This window comes from Chiloscyllium punctatum, chromosome 48, assembly GCF_047496795.1.
Source record: "Chiloscyllium punctatum isolate Juve2018m chromosome 48, sChiPun1.3, whole genome shotgun sequence".
In the NCBI taxonomy this organism is placed as follows: domain Eukaryota; kingdom Metazoa; phylum Chordata; class Chondrichthyes; order Orectolobiformes; family Hemiscylliidae; genus Chiloscyllium; species Chiloscyllium punctatum.
Genome location: NC_092786.1, coordinates 54,861,673 through 54,874,466, shown reverse-complemented (window position 1 = coordinate 54,874,466; position 12,794 = coordinate 54,861,673). Strand labels below are relative to the sequence as shown.

The 12,794-nt window shown below is 40.9% G+C and overlaps 1 protein-coding gene and 1 long non-coding RNA gene across 3 annotated transcripts in view; one reads left to right on the top strand and one right to left on the bottom strand.

Annotated features, from left to right (window-relative positions):
- iqch (IQ motif containing H) overlaps positions 1-12,794 on the top strand; it is a 178,285-nt gene that overhangs the window by 154,159 nt on the left and 11,332 nt on the right. Inside the window, exons 18-19 of the mRNA XM_072565275.1 lie at positions 860-1,042; positions 5,971-6,096. Coding sequence (XP_072421376.1) covers positions 860-1,042; positions 5,971-6,096 — 309 coding nt within the window. The remainder of the gene's footprint in view (positions 1-859; positions 1,043-5,970; positions 6,097-12,794) is intronic.
- Positions 8,293-12,794, bottom strand: part of LOC140469060 (uncharacterized) — an 83,672-nt gene continuing 79,170 nt past the window's right edge. Inside the window, exons 4-5 of one of the 2 annotated variants that reach the window (XR_011955939.1) lie at positions 11,736-11,826; positions 8,293-8,756 (exon numbers count right to left, since the gene is read on the bottom strand). This is a non-coding gene — a long non-coding RNA (uncharacterized lncRNA). The remainder of the gene's footprint in view (positions 8,757-11,735; positions 11,827-12,794) is intronic. The other variant, XR_011955940.1, reaches the window with a different exon arrangement.

Genomic DNA, 12,794 nt, shown 5'->3' with positions numbered 1-12,794 from the left:
ACCAGATCTGTTATTGCAGGTTAACCGGAAAAATAAATGTGATCATAACCTTGTCTTCCTTCCGTCCTCTCAAATGGACAGTTGACTTATGCTGGTGTGCAGTGCCATAAATGCTGGCTGCCTTTTTGTACAATATTCTCCAAGGCCATTCCTTGCCTGTGTTTATGGTGAGTTGATAGCAGAGGGATTGTAAATGAATCCGATTCTGTCCTAACTTGATGCCCATATATAGATATTTTCCAGTGGGGTTTAATGGAGGGAGATCACAAGTGGATCAGGCAATTCTTTCTTTACTCCCCTGCCTGGCAATGGACTCTAGTTTATGCACATCTTTCAGCTCAGGCCGTGACTGGGATCTTCCGATGTTATATAGTACAGTACCAAACCATGTAATCTTAATTCAACTTGCTTGTTGGCACAGTGGTGTTTTTTGCCTATTGTCATAGTTAGTGGTAACATTTACATCTTTTATACAGAAGACTATTGATTGAAATCCCAATCCAGGGCTTTGAGTACAAAAATATAGTGTGACACTCAAGTGCTACAGAGGGATTACTGCAGAAATGTTGTCTTTCAGGTGAGACTTTAAACCAAGGCCCAGATTTTTCTCTCAGCTGGATGTAAAAGATTCCTTGGAACAACTGAAGTTGTATTTACTGTCCTGGGAAATGGTTATTGCTCAATTACCATTACCAATGAGATTATTTGGTCATGACTACAAAGCTGATTGTGAGATCTTGCTGTGTCCAAATTTGCCCTGTTTCTGACATTGCAACAAGTGCCTACACCTCAAAAGTACTTAACTGCGTTGTCCCAAGAATGTGAAAGTCACTGTCTAATTCCAACTCTTTTTCTTTAGGTCTGGGCCACAGACTTAGACCTGGCCTACAGTGACCAACTGGCCATGACACAACTGATGCTGTTCATATCTAATGGGAAGCTGATCTGCAAAACCAATACCTTCGAGGTGTCTCCCAAGCCCAGGGAGAAAAGGCAAACATCACACAGGAAAGGATCGGCGATTAAAGAAGGAACACAAATTGTATGTGTGCATGAATACAACAAGCAATCAAATTAGAAATTTGAACCACTTCAACCATAAAATAATTTCATAACTGTTCCTCTCATTACAATCAGAAATTAATTAGAAGTCATTACAGAACACTTACATACTTTTGGATGTCAGCGGGGTTAAAAACAGAATATAGTAATTAATTAATGCTTGCGTGAGAAACTATTGCATTAGAAACCTTATCAGGAGCAAAATTGCCTGAAAGCATTCACAAAATTAATACCAAAATAAGCACACACCCTATCTGGGGAGAAAACATGCAATATCTATAAAGCTAAACATTCATTATATTTGCAATACATTACCATCTACATAAATGCAGCTAAATAATCAACACATAAATAATTCATGATGCAATTCATTATGCATGCGTATGCATACATCATTGTTATAATGAGCACCTCATCAACTGCCAAATGTTAAACAATAGTACTCCATTATTGCAATGATATTCAAGTTTACGGTTGTTAAACTGCTGCTTGTGTTATTCTGTCAAACATTAATTTAGTTGCAGTCCCATAGTACACACAACAGATTTCGTAAGTTTCTCCTTTTACAGTTAATGATATGATCAATGAGTGTTATTAAATCTATGAATATTATGAACATGATTAATTTTCACTGAGACGTTTAACACCCAAGTAGGAGATTCACGTTTTTTCAGTTTCCACAGGATGTTGTCTGCACCAGATTGTTGGCCATTGTAAATGAGAATTTTCAGGCATTAAATCAACTTTTAATTATGAAGAAAACATTTTCTGCATTAAACTTTTAAGTGTCCAATTCTACTTAATATCCTGCTCTTCACTTTGCTGTTCAGAATTAGAATTCCATCTGCATGCACCCCCTGTATTTATTTCTTGTTTTCCCTTTCCTCTTCTGAAAGTGCTAACTCTTTCTCCAGTATAGCGCCAAGTTATCATTGGCTCTGCACATCTGATCAAGCAATCATTCATCATTCTTCATGTATGAACATGGAAGGAGTAGGTGTAGGCATGCGATTTCACACAGTAAACCTGACAGCATTGCAAAGCCCAATCTTGTGATCAACAAGTAACCACACACACACAATTTCCAAGTGGAATTCATTAGCCAGCAATCTTCAGGAAATTCCCTGTCTTATTTTAGTGCTCCTTCATCCAATAGTACCAAAACCAACTCTACATCCCCTTTCCAAGTTAATTCACCACAAAAAGTTTCAAATTCTCAAGAGATCAGATAAACCCTGGAAACATTTCAAATGTTAATGAAAGGTATTTGTGACTTGCAATCATGTTAGATTTAATGAAAGACCAAGCACAACTGAGAATCTTTTATACTAAATATCCATGTAATTTTGTAAATAATTTATCCTCAACTCTCTTTGTACATCTTATTTTGCCAGTTCTTTTCAAATGTACATATTTTTATAATTTTATGGCATTTTCTTTTTCTCCTTTTTATTGTTTGTTTGCAAGCATCATCATAATTCACCCTTGGATTATTTCCCTGTCCCTGTCTCTCTCTATCACACACACACACACACACACACACACACACACACACACACACACCATAATTAACGTTTTAAAAGAAATATAATTTCAGATTTTGAATGAAGTGAAATTATGGTGTATCCACTAGCTGCCCATGGCATCCAGCCAGAAGGATTGTCCCACAGGTGTGCCATACATTTTCTGTCATTTCCCCGGATGTTCAATTATTAATTTTTATTATTATTAAATTTTGTCGATATGAATTGTAAGTTGGGTCCCCTTCAAAAATGAGTAATTCAGATGCTAGATGACAGATGAACAATTTAAATATTCACCAATCAGTTGGAATCAGAGATTCTAGAGAGAGTTAACCCTTCAGATGCTGCATAATAGGCTTGTGTCATTTAATGTTAAAATCAAGGGAAAGAAGACAATGAGTTATTGTTACTTTTTGAGATACTGGCCTTTGACCTGATAGGCAGCCACGCTTCCACCTTAGCACCTTAGACATATTGATAGGACAAAAGTGTCCACTGCTGGCAGTAATGAGCCTGCACAGTCTCATTTCAGTACTTGCTATTCATGGACCTGCAACACTAATCTATCCCTGACTCAGCATTAATCAGCAATCTGATTCCGAGAGGCCACTGAATGTCTGGGATAGGAAATGGAAAATTGTCAAAATGGTGCAGTAACGGAATTTTACAGATGTTGATGATAAACCTCGCTGAAGGAAGCATTGCTATATTAAATATTGCAGAATACAACATTGCTTTATTCAATCTTACAAATTCATTTATGAATATTTTGTCAGTAAATTGGAAAAAAGTCTGGAATCTTACTTACTTTAATGTACTGTCAACTGTGATGCTGCAAATGTTTCTGATTGTGATCACTCTCCCTATTGGGAAATGTGTTTCTATGGACATAGAGTGAAAAATTGATTGACCTTGGCAGTGATGTCTTTTAAGGCCCACCAACCTTCCTGCATTCACTATCTAAGCTTATTCTTGAATTGAGTTGGGTGTTGAGAGTTTGATCCACTCTATGTCCATATTTCATAGTTAGATTACTATGGTTTTAATTTTGTGAGCAGAAAGCACATATGCAGGTGTTCCCACCTGTCATATTGTGTGCTGTCTATCATATTGGTAAAAGACAAAATTATCTGAAGCAGGTGTTAGGCTATTTGTGATCTGCTACTAACACATGTAATGCCAGTTTGAAGTTGTCTGTCCAGGATTAGTGCCCTGAATCAATTAAAGCAGGAATGTAGGTGACTTCACTGAAGATGGAGCCAAGAGGAGCAAGAGAACTTCCCATGGCCCCACATTAATGCAAGCGAATATGGCAATTTATTCCCAACCATTCCACCCACATTGTCACCGTTCCATGTTCTGACCACTGATCTTCCCAATTCTTGACCCTAACTCTACCTGTTTCTGGCCTCAACTTCTGATCCTCTGTGCAGCCCACCCCAAATCCCCAATCTCCCAAAATTCTGGTGTGATCCCCAATCTCTCTCCCCAGTTCCAGACTTCCATAGAACATAGAAGCATACAGCACAGAACAGGCCCTTAGGCCCACGATGTTGTGCCGAGACTTAATCCTAATGTAAAATATAGTAACTTAACCTACGCACCCCTCAACTCACTGCTATCCATGTGCATGTCCAGCAGTCGCTTAAATGTCCCCAGTGACTTCACTTCCACCACCTCAGTTGGCAACGCATTCCATGCATTCACAACTCTCTGTGTAAAGAACCTACCTCTGATGTCTCCTTTATACCTTCCTCCTAATATCTTCAATCTATGACTTCTCGTACCAGTCAATCCTGCCCTGGGGAAAAGTCTCTGGCTATTGACTCTATCTATTCCTCTCATTATTTTGTAAACCTCGATCAGGTCTCCTCTCTTCCTCCTTCTCTCCAGAGAGAAAAGTCTGAGCTTATTCAGCCTTTCTTCATAAGGCAAGTCTCCAGTCCAGGCAGCATCCTGGTAAACCTTCTTTGCTCCGTCTCCAAAGCCTCCACATCTTTCCTATAGTAGGGCGACAAGAACTGGATACAATATTCCAAATGTGGTTTCACCAGGGACTTGTAGAACTGCAGCAAAACCTCACCACTCTTAAACTCGATACCCTTGTTAATGAAACCCAAAATATCATATGCTTTATTAACAATCCTATCCACTTAGGTGGCAAGTTTGAGGGATCTATGTACTTACACACCCAGATCCCTCTGTTCTTCCACATTGCCAAGAATCCTGTCTTTAATCCTATATTCAGCATTCGAGTTCGACCTTCCAAAATGCATCACTTCGCATTTATCCAGGTTGAACTCCATCTGCCATTTCTCAGCCCATCTGTGCATCCTGTCTATGTCACACTGCAGCCTGCAGTACCCCTCAATACTATTGACGACACCTCCAACCTTTGTGATATCTGCAAATTTACTAACCTACCCCTCAACCTCCACATCCAAGTCATTTATAAACACTACAAAGAGCAGAGGCCCAAGAACAGAGCCCTGCAGGACCCCACTCAACACTGCCTTCCAGGCAGAATATTTTCCATCCAGAACCACTCTCTGCCTTCTGTCAGCCAGCCAATTCTGAATCCAGATAGCCAAATCTCCCTATATCCCATACTTCCTGACTTTATGAATGAATCCACAGGATTAAATACATTTGCACAGTTCAGATAATTTATTTTGTTATGAGAAGTACCATTGTGCATTATAATGGGCGTTCTACGATTTACTAGACTCAGTACTTCCATGTAATATTTTCCTGAAATCTAATAAGTGAGGCAGTAAACTATATAGAATAGAAAAATTGCAGTTTATGACTCCAAATCTGTGCTGAGTGAGCTGATCTTTACCAGGGAGATGATACATTGCTACAGCTGAGTCAGGAAAGAGATAAATTTGTCAAAGTTTCCTCTCCTGTTGGCAATCCAATCATTCCTGTTTGAAAGTTTCTGCTTCTGCTTATCAAGGGAGGACACCAGTGTGCATGGTTGTGAAGTCCTCTATAGAAATTAAACAGCCCTGACTTATTTGTATGTCTAAAACAATTCGCCATTCTGGCCAGCTAGGAGGTCACTGAGATTAGGAGTTGGCACCTTCAGAAGGAGACAGCATGTTAGAAATAGAACGTACAATATTTCAGACAAATCTGTATTGGCTGCTCAGGTTTATTCATGCATTGATACAGGCTTATTTTGATTGAGGAAATTTCCTTCAGCTTTTTTTTAAACACCGTAAAATGGCTTATGTTCTATTTTAATGAGATCATGTGAACAAAAATATTTGATCGGCAGATGCATTTATCTGAATTTCTCATTTAAACTTAATAGGCCACAGTAGGGTTTCATAATATATATATGTACATATATCTGTACTGAATATTATTTGCCTTTCAGCAACTTCCTTTTATGAAACGTTACGGAGTGTTAAGCACACAGCTGAAACATACCAATTTATCCATCGTCCACTACAGTGTACTCTTCAAGATTTTTAAAGTTCACGGGATCGGTTTTGATATTAAGGTATTGAAGTTTTTTTTTCTTTTCTCTTCCAAGGATTGTCTCAGTCGTGAGCACTATGGGTGGTCTTCCCTGACTTCATTATAACCATGGTTTCATTCTATTAAAGGAATCGCTTGCATATCGAGCTTTGTCTGAACAGGCTTACATAGAGGATACTCGATGGGGACTTGTGAGATATGTGTTATCTTAGACACATTTGCAAATCCTATTAACTCGTACTGATTTCTACATGTACCTAATAGCCCGTATCTCCCCAAACTCAAAACCACAGCATTTTTTTTTCTATTAAGAATTTCCTCACTCTCCCCATTGTTATTACATGGATGGTCTCCTTGCTGCCTCAGTTCTAAAAGGCACTGGGCACTTCCCAATCCTCTTTCCAGTTTACTCCTTTGACATAGACTCAGCACTGTATCTGATCACAGAGGTTGGTGTGCTAAAAGTTAGCTGGCCTCAATTTTGTCATCACCTCATATTCACACATGTAATACTTACAGCAAGGGCTGGGTTATAGTAATCAGAATAAGGGTTAGCCCACAGGGCTGAGCTGGAAAAAATTCTGCACACAGACAGTTGTGAATCTTTGAAATTCTCTACGCATCAGAGCTGCAAAACTTCAATTGTTTGTTGTCTCAGAGATCAATAGTTTTTGAGTAGCAAGAGAATTGAGAGATGTAGGAATAGTCTGGGAAAACATAGCGGTAGAAGATCAGGTATGATCTTATTTAATGGCAGAGCAAGTTGAAGGAACCAAATCACCAGTTTCCGATTGTCTGTTGTGAACTGTGACTGATTTATTTATCCCTTCCTTACTTGGGATACCAGAGGACAATTACAGTGAGCTCCACTGAAGCCCTGACTCAGACTAGGACAAGCCTGAAGAGTTGAAATAGTATTTTCCTTACACATGTTGGTGAGTTATCCTCTAAGTAAACTTAGTGAGTCTTGTGTCACACAAACGTAGATACTTTTAAATTGTCAATCAAATTTTCATCAATACATTATTTTTAGCTGTCAGAATTAATTAGCTATTAGGGTTAATTTTCAAACATAATACTCCTGTTTCAGAATCTTGCTTTTTTTCTGGAATATGTGCTCCCACAAGTGAAACTCTGCTTCTGCAGCACTTGCACTGATGCCCTTCTGCTGCTTCCTGGTTTCTGAGGCTCTGGACAAACTTCTTGTTAGCAATATAACTTTAGAAGAGGTAATATCAGGAGTTAGAATGACAGTAAAGCAGCAGAATATTTGCCCAAGCCTGTGCGGATTTCATCAAAGCTTGAAGAAAACTGTACAATGCAGGCAATTTAATTGATTTGTATTGATTTCCCGTTATTTGGGCAGGGGGGACCTACCAGAGACACCATAAGGTTTTATACCATGTACTTTTCGTCAGGAGTGATTGACCATTTTGATGTCACATTTGCTAATTATGATTCACAGGATGGGACATCAGGACATTTTACATTAATTTAAATATCCAAATTTAATGCACATATTTCCTTTTTGCCTCTATGACCTTACAGCCATAGTTGCATTAAATTATTTTAAAGATAGAAGTCAATGTATCACGTCATTTGTCGTGGAAAGCCAGAAAGTATTGTTTCATTAAGAATAATAAACTTTTAAAACATCTGATTTCTCTAAAGTGTTCCAGTTCATCATGAATGACCAATTCTTCCAGCCTGTAAAGAAACATGCATCAAATCCATTTTGTTGATTTTGAACATCTATACATATTATTTGAAAAATTCTGTTAAAATCTTAGGAATCCATATATATTGAGGAAACACTGAATGATGTTTTCACTTCAACTCTCCAACTACAACTCTCCCCCATTCCTCTTTCAGGAACTAACCAATTTACTGTGTGTATCTATCAATCCTCCTTTGTCTCAGACTGTTTGTCTCTCTTAAGACACTGATTCTATAGTGGTACTGAGAAGCATTTCTGTATTCCTTACCACTACGCAAGTTCAAAACTACTACAGGATTTATTATTATTTCAAACAATTATACAATGTAGAAAGAGTCCATTCCACACTACATGCTTGTGCCAGCTCTTAGAAAAAGATTTCTAATCAGTTCAACTCCCACCCTTTTGCCCAAGGCCCTGTACTTCTTTTCCTTTTCAAGTGTATGTCCAACCCTATTTGATTTGATTTGATTTGACTTATTGTAGCCACACGTACCTAAGTACAGTGAAAAGCTTTGTTTTGCGAGCAGTACAGGCAGATAATAGCATACAAGAAAATACATATCACAGGGTGCTTAGACAGAGCGTGGCATACAAGGTTATGGCTGCACAGGAGATTCACAAAGCAAGATTAGGAATTATTTGACATTAGAGAGGTCCATTCAGCCGTCAAATAACAGCAGGGAAGAAGCTGTTCTTGAACCTGTTGGTGCTCGTATTCAAGCTTCTGTATCTTCTGCCCACAGAGGTTGGAAGAGAGCATTATAGGGTGGAAGGGGTCTTTGATGGTGTTGGCAGCCTTTCCAAGGCAACAAGAAGTGTAAATGGAGTCTGTGGACAGGAGGTTGGCTTCTATGATGATCTGGAATGTGCACACAACTTGCTGTAGTTTCTTAGGAGCCTGAGCAGAGCAATTGCCGTACCAGGCCATTATGTACCCAGGTAGAATGCTTTCTCTGGTGCATCTGTAAAAATTGGTGAAGGTTGGTGAAAATTACCATTGAAACAACTTCCAATACCTTTTCATGTAGACTGTAATAACATGCTATGTAAGTAAAAACATTCAAGATGGAACCTTCCCAGGATCTGAACAACATATGCTATGGGAAGAAATTTGGAAGAAACACATAAGAAATCGAGGATGGCCTTTCCCAATATCAGCAGCCACAAGTCACATTTTCTCATTAATTTCTGGAAGTTGAGATGCGATTCTCATCAGTGAGCAGTGAGAGATCTATTAATGGGGATTATCACTCATTATCACCCTCATTATTACCTAATCTTGCCATATTAATATATGTTCTCCTATCCTACCATCTATCAAATGGAAACTAGATGGCAAAAATTCCTGTTTCCACTCACCACTTGCTCCTCCTGACTCCGTTTTGAACCCCAGCCCTAACATCTCTGCAAGCTCCATGGGCAGCAGCCTTAAGCACCCCCTCATCCATAGTCACTGGCATCCGCCTTTCTATACCATCATGGCACATCTCACTGGCACATCTCATCATGGCACTGTCGTGCTCCACTTCGGGGCATGCTAACAATAATCCTGGAGTGCTGCTACAAGGTCACACTGCACTCAGGAACAGGCACCTGCCTCACAGATTGCATCAGGCTGCATCTCAGGGCTGCTTGCTTGCTCTCTTCGAACTCACATTGGATGTTCACTACGTCCTTATGTTGCCTTGCCATGTCTTGCCTTGCATTGCCTTGACTTTCAGCACTTTACCCCTCAACTGCACTTTAAAGGCTCACAGTCCTGTTGTATTGCCTTGAAGTGCAACACAAAAACAACACTAGGCAGTTTCTCATGCTGGCCTGAAGTCAGCAATCAAAGGGATGGACATGTTAGTGAATGGCACAGTGCTATGTCATTCTCATAGCTTCACCATGTGGCAGCCACTGCATGTGTTGCAAGCCAAATGCCATATCTCAAAGTCAAGTGTAGGAAGATATTTTCAGTCAGGTGGTCCAGTTACCCGTAAGTCAAGAGAAGCCTCTGATATCAGTCCAGGTGATTGGGCATGTCCAATCAGCAGTTGGCACAGCCATGGTCAGGGGCTCCATACCTCTACCATTCAGGTTGTGAGCCATGGTCAAACCTTGTGGATCCGATGTAAACCAGACTGGGAGTTACAGGAAGACCATCGAAAAGCTGTACAGATATCAGTGAGGTGGCTGGTCACTCATCATTCACAACTAAGTTTGCTTAAGGTGGTGGACCATGGTCTATCCTGAGGGTCCATCCACTAAAACTCATGGAGGGACTGCAGTGAGAGGGAAACTGGGGAAATGAATTGTGGATATTGGAGTCAGAATGATGGGATGCAGAGGGGATTTCAATACTGAAGGGAGGCAACTAAACAGAGGACATGAACCAGCATGGGAGGCAAAGTAGTCATGTTGAGGAGGGAGGGGAGATGTTGTTAAAGTAGGCAAATAGACTTGTTGTGTGGGGACTTGAGTCATGTTTGTCTATCTGGCAAGATGGTGCATAGTTACCAAAGCTGCAGTAACCTGTGCTTTACCCTTAACCTCCAAATGGTGCAGGAGGTGCTGACTTCACATTTTGGACCATAGAACATCTTGTAGCACTTGAAGGTAGGGATTCTGTATTTTCAATATTAGATTCTGTTGGATGTAGGTTTGCTCGCTGAGCTGAAAGGTTCATTTCCAGACGTCTCGTTACCTTACTAGGTAATATCTTCAGTGGACCTCATGCAAAACAATGCTGAAAATTCCTGCTCTCTATTTATATGTTTGGGTTTCTTTGGGTTGGTGATGTCATTTCCTGTGGTGATGTTATTTCCTGTGGTGAAGTCACTTCCTGTTCCTTTTCTTGGGGGTGGTGGATGGAGTCTAACTCAATGTGTTTGTTGATAGAGTTCCGGTTGGAAAACTATACTTCTAGGAATTCCATCTACCACCCCTTGAGAAAAGGAACTGGAAGTGACTTCACCATAGGAAATGACATCACCAACCCAAAGAAACGCAAACATATAAATAGAGAGCAGGAATTTTAAGCATTGCTTCGCGTGAGATCCACTGAAGATGTTACCTAGCGAAGTAATGAAACATCTGGAAATGAACCTTTCAGCTCAGCGAGCAAGCCTACATCCAAAACCTCAACCTGAGCTACAAATCTTCTCAAAACTCGCTTAGATTCTGTATTTGTAGTTTCAGCTAGACAGAGTCTTGCACACACAGATGATGGTGAAAAAATATCGCATTTATAAATATGATAATGTATTTACAGGGTTGAGACACAAGTGTCACCTGTCTGCTCTCAGAAGATCTACTTTTGTCCCTCTCACTAAGTCTTGGTGCAGTCCCATGCGCTCATCTGGGATGGAGGGAGCCTGTCCACTAGAGGAGCCGATGGTCTTGTTGGTTTAGTTGGGCACAGCCCCAGAGATTTTTATGTCTAGAGGACTGAGTGTCTCCTGTTGGGAGGCAAGTGCAGTCTTGTTGCTTGACCCTCCTGCAGAGCTGAGGGTGGCAGGCAGTGTAGAGGTGAAAGGTCTGGCTACCTCTGGAGTGTCCTGAGACAAGACTTCGGGGGCCATGTATGTGGTTCCTCCAACTGTGTGCCCACTGACACCATTCTGTCTTCTTGTGAGGATGAGGCACCGAGAAAGAACCCAGGATGCTTCATCCCCCTGTTGTTTGCCTTTACTGGTGTGCACCAATGACGAAAAGTAATGCAGTATTGGCCTGTGCTTGATTCCATCAAACACTGAGACTGCTGGACCTGGCTGTCCATGATACCCATTAACCTATTCATGGAGACAGCAATGCCTGAGGCAGTAGGACCACCCTATCTCTGCAATAGTACTGCACATTTTGCCTTAGGTTGCCAAATGCCTCTGAAAAACTTGCCTACTGCTCCAGTGATTGTCAGTTTAGTTGCTGATTGCCAACACCATAGGGTCCTCTCCTACCTGGGGCTGAGAGATGCCTGGTCTCCAGCAGTCTTCCAAGTGCTACCAACCTGGGCATGTTTCTTCCTTGGCCAGCTGTGGTGACTCTAACCTAGAAAACATACCCACCGAGGTGTCAGTATTGATCTGGTTGGGGGGGGGGGGGGGGGGGGGGGAGGTGTTCCAACTGGCCACCTTACAGGTGCTTCCTCGAAGGCACAGTGGGGGTAATGAGAGGGCATGTATTTCAGGGTGCCCCTTGATGGCAGGCACTTTGAATATTCCATTGATGTCTGCAGAAGATAAAAGAGAGAACAAAGGATAAACATTATGGCATGTTAATACTAAATACACAATTCGGGTAATGGGAAAGTAGCATGACAATGAACAATGCTTTCTATTTGGTTGTTGGTACATTGAGGCTTCAGCTTCCCCACAGGAGCAGTTCTGGTCTTCACCAGCCAGCACCAAGAACCTGTCTTCAAAGTGGACAAATACGTGGCACTCCTCCATCCATGCTGGCCCTGTTGGCTCCATTGTGGACTGTTTTTTCCTAGAATGAGGGAGTGAGTGAGATGAAAGTGGATGACACAGCTGTTAGTGCCGGTGCAGTAGAGGTAAAGATGGTGAGGTGACCTGAGTGATAATTCGGCACTGTAGCAACCTTGTATAGTTAGCAGGGTGTGGATGTTCAGGGTAGGAAGAGCAAGGCAGTTGTAAAAATGGTAGAGGTGGATGCCATCACAGAGATAAAGTGAGTGTGAGACAGCAGAGAGCAGATGTGGCACTTAACTAGGCGGAGCAGGAAGGAGAATGCAATGGCCTAGTGTATTATTGCTCGACAATTAATCCAGAAACTCAGCTAATGTTCTGGGGACCTGGATTTGAATTCTGGAAGATGGTGGAATTTTAATTCATTTTAAAAAAGATCTAAAACCAAGAATCTATTGATGATCATGAAACAATTGCCAATTGTCAGAATAGCACATCTGGCTTACTCAAGTCCTTCATTGACCTTCTTCCTGCACTGTTGGATATTTCTCCTGATTGTGGTGACCACATTGCCTTTGTGGCCACCTC